The following is a 9,348-nucleotide window of genomic DNA, read 5'->3' on the forward strand; positions in this document are numbered from 1 at the left end:
TTTTATTGAAATGCGAGTTTTTAAACTACAAGTTCAGAATAATAAAAGTACATCAAATATAAATGATTTAGTCAGACCAATACACTTCATTCCCCCTTTCCACAATGAAGTCCGAAACATCTAGGTAGGTTGTGTTCAACTATCCTCATAAGTCGCACACTGGATCAGGTATATCCATTGGTCTAGCTTGGTCGAGGAAATTAGTCTTGACACCATTCTCCTTGAGGGCGACTTGATATAGATCCACAAGATGTTTTGGGGTACGACAGGTACGCGCCCAGTGCCCATCGCCACCACACCTATGGCAGGCTCGATCAGAGTTTCTAGGAGCATTGTTCATACGAGCTTTGCCTTTGTGACGATTTCCATTTTTAAAGCTTGGGCCTGAATTTTGCCTTGGAATCTGGTTGTGAAACTGACCACCATGATTCTTGCCTTTCCTGTTCCACTGGCTTCGCTTATGGCCACGTCCTCGTTTATGATTATCACCACTAGAGGATGTGACGTTCACTTCGAAGGAAGCAGCATTCATTTCTGGGAATGGTGCAAATCCAGTAGGTCGGGACTGATGATTTTTCATCAAGAGCTCATTGTTTTGTTCAGCTGCCAAAAGCACAGATATCAGCTTGTTGTATTCAGTGAAGCTTCGCGCTCTATACTGCTGCTGCAGGAGCACGTTAGAGGCATGAAATGTGCTGAAAGTCTTTTCCAACATATCTTCCTCAGTAATGGTATCCCCACAGAGCTTCATCTGAGAGGTAATTCTGAACAACATAGAATTGTACTCAGCCACTGACTTAAAATCATGGATCCTTAGGTGAGTCCATTCATAGCGAGCCCTTGGAAGAATCAATGTTGTCTAGTGATTGTATCTATTTCTCAATGCCTTCCAGAGAGCTAACGGATCTTCAACCGTTAAGTACTCGCTTTTTAGTCCCTCATCAAGATGGCGACAAATAAAGATCATGGCCTTTGTCCGATCTTGAGAGGACGAGCTGTTTTCTTCCCTAATGGTATCTCCAAGATTCCCTGCTTCCAGATGGATCTTGGTATCTAGTACCCAGGTAAGATAATTCTTCCCAGTAATGTCCAGGGCAGCAAAATCAAGTTTTTCCAAGTTCTCCATTTTCTTTTCTTTCTAAAAGAAAAATAAGATGCGTAAGAACTTGCAATAATATGTATTCCTGGAGGAATATAGCATTAGAACTTCTGGTTCTTACAAATTTTTCATTTTGATCTTCAGGCCAAAAATGATAAGCACTCGAAACTTTAGGCTTGCATGATTAATGAGAAGGGCGATTGTACCGCACCATTCTCATCGAAACAAGCATAGGATGGGCGATTATATCCGCACCACTTGAACAGCAGAAAAATTTTAATATGCAGAGCAAGATATAATCGATTTAAATATGTAGAACAAGGTGGACGATTATACCGCACAGCCTAAAATTGCAGTAAAATTAAATTTGCAGCTCAAGATAGACGATTGTACCGCACTATCTTTAAACGTAGTGAAAATTAAATTTGCAGTTCAAGATGGACGATTATACTGCACCATCTTTGATTACAGTAAAATTAATATAAATAAACACTGGGTTAGAAACCATGAACTACACCAAACAAGAAATCAAAGATATAAGTAACTGTTAAATTTAGAACGAGAAGCGGACATAGTGCTAGCAATTCATCGCGATGGTGCATCACGCAGATGAAGTAGAAGAAGAAGAAGAAGAAAAACAGGAAAAACATTAAAGGAAGCATTTTTTTTCTTTCTTTCGGTGAAGGGAAATGTGAACTATTTAAGGTTAGAGAGTCGTGCTGATAACGTATTATAAATAGACAAAAGTTAGATAGATAACCTTTCTAAGGACAGGAGCGAAGCAGGTGCAAAATATCACACTATGACTTTAGTAGCTATAACACAAAAAGGATGGCAGATAAAGAGAGGGAGGGATACTGATATTATTTCTCTTACTTTCTTTTGCAGTGCATTTGATAACAGACAGAGTGCTCTATTTATAGAGTGACTCTCGTAACTACAACCATCAGAATACAATGATGATACTTTTGAAAGTATCAAACACTATTACTCACTATTACTAAGTCTTTGGGCATTCTTTTGAGTGGGCATTCACCCACTAATTCTATAACATATACTTTAAGTTTAAAAGAAAAATATTTATAAACTTTATCTTAAACATATAACCCAACGTTTAACAAGAAATCATAATTCAACGTTCAACATATAATCCAACATTTATGCTGCTTCATGTTTTCTACTTTTTTTCAAATCTCATTTTTGCTGCTTCACGTTATTAGCTTTTTTTCACCAAAAGCTGTGAAAATAAGTTGTTTTTAAGTGTTTACCAAACACCTTTTTAAGCTCAGCTTTTTTTATATCCACTTTTTATAAAAGCACCTCAATACCAAACCAATACCAACACACCAGCTTCTTTAGTCCGCCTACCCTCCTCAAACTTCAATCCTCCATTGACCCCACCCCGACCCTAATCCCTCGTCCAACCACAGCTACTTCTTCAGTCTGCCTACCCTCCTCAAACTTCAATTCTCCATTGACCCCACCCCGACCCCAATCCCTTGTCCAACCGTTGATTCCACCGCCTCAGTGAGACTGACAATGACGAAATATGAAACTATGCATTATTGACGTGGAGGCAGCCGACTTTTGTGGCAACGAAGATCACGATGTTCAATAAGTCATGGGAGCCCGTCCTCGTCAATTGTTGTCGTTCACGACGGAGGACGAGAATTTGCTATTATATTATTATAGAAGAGTGGGATTGGTGGTGGTTGTCGAAGAAAAGGATTGGTGGTGGGGTTGGTCCATTGGGGTCGCCTGAGAAGAGAAGCCATGCTAGGTATGGTGGGAAGGATTTGCAAACTTGATGGAGGAAGAAGATGAAGTCTGTTTGGTATTGGGTAAGAGAAAAGGGTGTTTGGTTGCTTGGTTATAAAGAATAATACTTGACTATTTAAAGATGAGTAGAAACTTTTACTCAAAACTCTTAGTGTTTTAATCACATAGCTCTGTGCTTATGATCAGAATCGTTCATACTATAAATCATACTATAAAAATCATTTATGCAAAAAATAAATTAAAAACAAATGAACGGTATTGGTAAAAGCATAACGAACCGTTTATGTATTTGTTATAATATATTAACTATATGACCTTAGTTTTAATTAATTTTTTGCAGAAGCAATCTTTATAGGATGATTTATAATATTGACGGTTCTAATTATAAAAATGAAGTTATATAAATTGACAACGAACAATTTTGAAATTTTTTGAGTCATCAAGTATTATTCGGTTATAAAACATAAACATCTAACACATGTCTGTGTTTTTATTGGGCCACACAACCTGGTGAGTAAAATGAGTACTGCCAAGCATTGTCCAAAATGATACAGTTACGAAAATGTGCCCTTAAATACGAAATTTTTTGCAGTGTGCCGGGAAATCAGTGGTCCAAAGTTTGCAAATACAATGGTTGCGTAACCAGTTCGATCAATGCCATTGACATCGAACTGGTTATGATCTGCCAAATCACATGAACCACACCAACCTTAAACGTCAACTAAATTAAGGTAACAGTCATTTTCTAGTGTGCAACAACAAAATTTGAGTGATTCCAGTAAACCTCACTCATGTACAATTTGCACTACAAACCTACAAAGGGCAAACAAAACACGAATACACTGATCCGCTGCATGAAATGAATTGCAAGCATTTAGTCAAGCCAAATTTCGAGTGTAGACAATCATCTACAGTATCTCAACTTACTTGTCATACATGTATCCCCTTGCTTCACTTTGCAGTCAACCACAGACTTGATCAACTCCTTTTGCCTGCCACAAATTCCATCGAGAAGTGCAACACCTACGTTTCTTCCAAGCAGCAGGATCACAAAACAATCATTTATGCATATATAATAGCTTTCAATTAGCATGAAACTGGGGAAATTATCATAAAACAAAATCCTCCTTTCACCCAAGCATTTGAAAGCACATATTCACTCTTCATAATTATATTATGAACATCAAAGAAACACATTGCAAGCACTATTTAAAAAGGTTTTAGAAAATATACTAGGGGTTCATAAAACACCGAAATGCATTTTTCAAATAAAATATTTAATTTTCCTAACATTATGAGTACAGAAACGAGGTATCCTTGCTTTCCAAAATTTAGCTATCTACGTTCAAGGCATACAGACGTGCATAAGAAAATATGTCCACATAACACCATACATGCCATGAGCAGAAAGCCATCTAGCTTGGACCAGTAGAGGAGCCCTTCTTTTTCCTGGGTCTCTTGTTCTTGGGCTTCACAGCATCCTTCAAGGTTTTCTCTCGATTTGTTCGCTCTGCAGTTTCAGCTCCCTCAATGGGTGAAGGCATTGGATTAATATCTTCAGGAGGTTCCTCCAGCATGGCTTCACGAGTTGTTTCCTCACCTTTTGAGTCCTCGGGTTTCTTATTAGGCATTGACATTCCTGCATGCATCATGCCTAACATGGATGAGAATTCTCTCCATCTATTATATATATGTGAAGTATGCATCAGTGACTGAATGTATGTAAATAAAAGTCCTCCCCTAAGTATGCATCTATACAAGAGCTTGTAAGTATATGTATGCTGTAACCGGAGCACTTAGTGACAATAAATAAATAAACATCGTATGAATTAGTAAACATTCTCATTACGTCAGACCAAAAAAAGCGTATGCTCAATAAAAAGTAAATTGTGTACAGTAGTACAATGCTAATTTGTGTCTTGAGATATCTTTTTTCTTTAATTGGGAAGTTCGATGCAATTTCCTACAGTTTGGGTAGACAAAAAGGGCAAAAAAAATAAGATCTAACATAGATCCTTTTCGTTTGCAAGTCCTAACCAATATTAATTTCCCCATTTGTATGAATTAATTCCACATTCAACAAGGATGAGCAATTAAAGTAACATCATAATTAGTCTTATAATCTCTAGGATGAGCTATAGGAGTGATAAAAAGCAGCAATATGTACAATGGTAATTTCTTTCTCATATAAGTGATGGCATAAAATAGTACCATGTGAAGCTAGAGAAGCTTTTAAAAAATCTGAATCAACACCCTTTGAGTAAGGATCCCTGAGAACAAAGAAAAACAGATTAATATTGAAAAAATATAAACAAACTAGTATAGAATAAATCAATAGGGACATTGAAGCCTCCATCTCTCTCTCATTGAGAAAATCAAAACTGAAAAAACCCAATGCATATGGAAACTAAGAAGTCTAACCCAGAAATTGACCCCAGGTTCTACATTGCAAAAGGAAAAGAAAAAAACTCACTTAATTACTTCTCCATGTGCAAATTCTCCCTAATAAGAATACAAAAGAGGACTTTTGGATGACCATTTTGGAGTGCCAAAGACAGTTCCTTTTATTAATGAATTTTCTTTTCACTTGGCCTGGGTCCGCAACTGCTTCTACCCCAGTCCATTGAAAATTAAAATGGTTCTCCAATCATTTGCTAAATTTGTTCTCTTAAGGCATTTTTCTTTAAGTACAGAAGTTCAGTAAAATTTTAAGAAAAGAATGCCCACATACAATGGGGGATATACAAAAGAGGAGTACTATCAATAGAGGACAGGAAGCACAAAGCAAACAGGCAAGTGTCCGCTAACATCCAATCTTTTAAAGCCATTTTAACACATTCATTGGTCCTAAATTTTTATAAGATTGGAACCATACCAAATTGAGGAGCCTCCAATTAAATCCTTTGCATCTTCATTACCCTTATTAGTTTGTTTTTTGTCTGATAATTTAGTTTCACCTTCAGCACCCTCACTTTGATTTGCAACTCCTTCCTCAGACATCGTCTTTAATCCCTCCATATGATTAACAGAAGAAGAGTTTTGCTGCACACCTATATTAGAAGCACCTCCATCAACATCCATGGGAACAGAAGTATGGCGCTTGATCTTCCGTAATGCTCTTTCTGTATTGTATGAATCAACCTGCATTTGAATTGGAGTAGAAAAAATAAGAAAGGAGCCACAACGTGAGAATACTGATACACATTTGACCAGATACCGCTTTTCCTGATGAATGAACATATGAAGTTATATCCAAATATATATTTCAAGTCAACACTTCTTTAGTCAATTCTGATCATAAATACTTTTTAAAAGAGACCTTCAAAGAAATACTGATGACAAAATGTCACTGATGTGTTCTTCAGAGACAAAATGAGATTCTGTTATTTGCCTCCTACAACAGTCATATAGATGACAGATACCAATTCATTTTATAATTCCAGAATTATGTAAAGCGTTAATATCTTTTTCAAGTGAAAGAGAGCAACTCAAGTATTCAAAGACTGTTTCATAGAGAGAAAACCGCACCGCCTTCTTGATCTTTTCTGTCATAGCACCAGCCTTGACAGAAGCAATTCGCAAACATTGCATTATAACACTCTGCAAGACACCCTCCCCTCCAGCTTTTTGAATAGCACAAACATCTCCATTTGCATTAATTGTCGCAGTCATTCGCCCCCCCATAAAAGCCTCTTCCTCATGGGTTGGATCTATCACCTATGTGGCATTGAATAAAGTCAGACAAAAGCCTATATGGTTGCTTCTAAGTTCTGAACAAATACAAACGTTCAGAGAGATAAATTTTGCTTACCACACTACTCTCATAACTGAAGAATGCAAAGGTTACTGCTATAGGGAGATGATGTATGATCAGATGAAGAGGCTCCCTCTCCTGTCACATGGCCATACGTAAGAAATAAAAAAGATTAAGATTATTCAAGTTATAAGGTATAGAAGTAATAAATCTCATCAATTTTCTTCTATCATTTTGTTTCTTTTAACGTGTACACAGTTGAACATTGATGAGAATAGCATTTACACCAATATGCACATGCATATCTCCCTCTGTTTAGATTCGCAAAGTTCATGACCAAGTGTCGAAAAAGTGTTAATTGATGTTTATTACCACAATATACAGGTCTTCTGGTAACTTTATAGGTTCAGATTATTGCACTTCTTGGTAATGAATCTTTTTCCACTGTTTTGTTTGGGTCTAGGTCCCGTTTGTTAGTAGAAATCCTCCGTTTCCAACTAGGCATTTCTCTTCAAGAAACTTTACAGTCCACAAAGAAATTCAATAGGACTTGACTTGAGAATCTATGGCCTTGTTTGGGATCTAGGATTGGATTGGGATGGCCTAATTTCAAGGTATGTTGAAGGGAGAAATTAAAAACATTAAGTCCAACTAGAGTATAGAAGATTGATTACTCATCAAGGAAACTTATCCATTCTAATTCTCCCTAAATGGTAGGATTAAAAGGGCTGAATTTCCTTCATGTCTAGTCCCTCCTAATCCCCTCCAAATGAAAATCCATTCACTTCCACCTTCAATGTACCTTGAAATTAGAGGATTATCCACTCCAATCCAATCCAAGATACCATACAAGACCTATCTAAGATTTTGTACAGTATATCTCTAAAAAAGCCAATGAAGACCACACTCTTAAAGTGTTCTGGTGGAGCATTATTCTTCCTATCTTATTTTCTCATTTCTCTTGTTTCTTTTCCATCTATTTAAGTGTTTTCAAACAGAACCAGCCCAACATCAAAATCAAGTTTATCACCACAAATCCCCATGACATTTTTAACAAATCTTAATACTACACCTTTAAAATCATCAGCACTGAATATTTTTTTATCTCTCAACAAAGACACCCTTAATTATTCTCTGAAAGAGAGTAGCTAACCTCAGGTGGATGTACAATCACTTCCTGACCATCTTCTCCCCCCAAGGAGATTTCAGGCCTCCGAAACGTCAACAAAGCAGCTAATGCCGCAATGTTAGCAGCATCAATAAGGTTACTGTCCACATTTTCTATAAAGTTAAACGTCAATATATACACGGGAAAATGAAACAAAATATAAATGCAATATCCAAATAAACAGCTTACCCTCCATTATCTAAAATATGGAGATCAACACGGATAGCCCAAACTAACTTCCCCGAAAGAACACAAAGTGATTCTGTATCAACTGCTCGGCTTTCCCTGCACATTTATTTCTAACCCTTCAAAATGCATTCATTTTATGCACAACCAAACAGTCACATATACTTTTTTCTTGTTTTCCATTACTCAAATGAAAGAATCCTTAAGCTTAACTACGCTAACTATAATAAGCATGTCTAACTATAATAGAGAAAAATTAAAAAACATTATAGATGGATTCTAAAATAGTAAATTAGAAGAATCATCCCGACAACTATAAGTTTTATAAATTACAATAAAAAGAACACTTTAAGAGCTCAATTGGCGGAAAAATAAAAACTATCATTTGTCCACTTGTCACGCTCTAATTGATTCTTAGTTGTGAAATTCGTTTTAGTGTCACAAAGTAAGTTGGGTTTTTCTCTAAAGTATTGAGTTTGAAGTGTTTTCTCTAAATTGTAATGCTAGTATCAGCGGCCGAGCTCATTCTAAAACAAATTCGGCTTAAATGTGAAGAGCCCCATCCTAAAATGAATGCTTAACTAGGTACTAAATCACTAACTTTTTCTCTGTAAAACAATCACGCATAAATTAAAAAGAAAAAAATCCATACTTTAGGAACACACAAGGTATTGCTCAAATTAAAAGTACCGCAATTCGATAACCAAAGAAGGGAAGGAATTAACCTAAGCCCGCGGTCGATTACGCGGCCAAGCTCGACGGCATTCTCGCCAGGGCGGCCTGGCTCAAAGGAGGGGTCGGCCATTGGGGAGAACTCGGTGAAGATGGAAAGAGTGCCATCATTGGGCCTGTCGCGGTAGGGCTGGACAAGCTGGGCAGTGACGATGGCCATTACGTGAGTTTGTCCCAGCTGCACCTCCGCAGAGCCCTCGTCTTTGCCGAACTTGACGGTGAGGTTACGGTAATCGAAGGGGCGGCGGCCGTCGGCTCGGAGGTCCGCAAGTAGAGCGGTCTCGATGAACTTCTTCTGGTTCAGGGTTAGATGCGATGCGTTCGCTAATCTCTGCTCCATTGGAGGGAGAGTCAGTGAGAGGTTCGTTTTTTTGTTTGTTTTGTTATTTGCTAGGGTTTTAGAGAATGACAAGACGATGTAAACGACGTCGTCACCAAGCCTGGCTTTGTTGAATTGAAGGGGCCCGCCTCACCTCTCCCCTTCCCCACGAACTCCCGCTGGAATGATTGGGCCCGAATGATTTCTCTACGTTTTCCGAAAAAATTATCTAAAATCATTAAGGAAAAAATACGCCTCCACAATTGAACCAAACGTGGAGGATCTGGGTCCTTTCTCTTTTAGATTTTTGA

The 9,348-nt window shown here is 37.5% G+C and overlaps 2 protein-coding genes across 5 annotated transcripts; both read right to left on the reverse strand.

The window, feature by feature from the left end:
• Positions 1 to 145: 145 nt before the first annotated feature.
• Positions 146 to 1,126, reverse strand: LOC137714410 (uncharacterized). Its single transcript, XM_068453636.1, has 2 exons — positions 903 to 1,126; positions 146 to 764 (listed from the first exon to the last, which is right to left on the reverse strand). The coding sequence occupies exons 1-2, from the start codon at positions 1,124 to 1,126 to the stop codon at positions 146 to 148; spliced, it is 843 nt and encodes a 280-aa protein (XP_068309737.1).
• A 2,474-nt stretch (positions 1,127 to 3,600) lies between these two features.
• Positions 3,601 to 9,116, reverse strand: LOC137715154 (exosome complex component RRP45A-like). Of its 4 annotated transcripts, none has more exons than XM_068454387.1 (9): positions 8,712 to 9,116; positions 7,990 to 8,085; positions 7,786 to 7,900; positions 6,690 to 6,770; positions 6,407 to 6,595; positions 5,754 to 6,019; positions 5,090 to 5,148; positions 4,273 to 4,532; positions 3,601 to 3,901 (listed from the first exon to the last, which is right to left on the reverse strand). In XM_068454387.1, the coding sequence occupies exons 1-8, from the start codon at positions 9,056 to 9,058 to the stop codon at positions 4,294 to 4,296; spliced, it is 1,392 nt and encodes a 463-aa protein (XP_068310488.1). In that variant the 5' UTR covers positions 9,059 to 9,116; the 3' UTR covers positions 3,601 to 3,901; positions 4,273 to 4,293. The 4 variants fall into 4 exon arrangements, with proteins under 4 accessions (XP_068310488.1, XP_068310489.1, XP_068310487.1 ...); XM_068454388.1 differs by having other exon boundaries at positions 3,601 to 3,909; XM_068454386.1 differs by lacking the exon at positions 3,601 to 3,901 and having other exon boundaries at positions 4,085 to 4,532.
• Positions 9,117 to 9,348: the final 232 nt, after the last annotated feature.

The sequence above is a fragment of the Pyrus communis genome, chromosome 14, assembly GCF_963583255.1.
Source record: "Pyrus communis chromosome 14, drPyrComm1.1, whole genome shotgun sequence".
Classification (NCBI taxonomy): Eukaryota; Viridiplantae; Streptophyta; class Magnoliopsida; order Rosales; family Rosaceae; genus Pyrus; species Pyrus communis.

Coding starts and splice junctions, on each gene's coding strand:
- LOC137714410 (XM_068453636.1), bottom strand. CDS start 1,126: ATGGAGAACTTGGAAAAACTTGATTTTGCTGCCCTGGACATTACTGGG. Junction 765..902: donor TACTTAACGGTTGAAGATCC/GTTAGCTCTCTG, acceptor TATGTTGTTCAG/AATTACCTCTCAGATGAAGC.
- LOC137715154 (XM_068454387.1), bottom strand. CDS start 9,058: ATGGAGCAGAGATTAGCGAACGCATCGCATCTAACCCTGAACCAGAAG. Junction 7,901..7,989: donor CATATTTTAGATAATGGAGG/GTAAGCTGTTTA, acceptor AAATGTGGACAG/TAACCTTATTGATGCTGCTA. Junction 6,596..6,689: donor TCAGTTATGAGAGTAGTGTG/GTAAGCAAAATT, acceptor AATGCCACATAG/GTGATAGATCCAACCCATGA.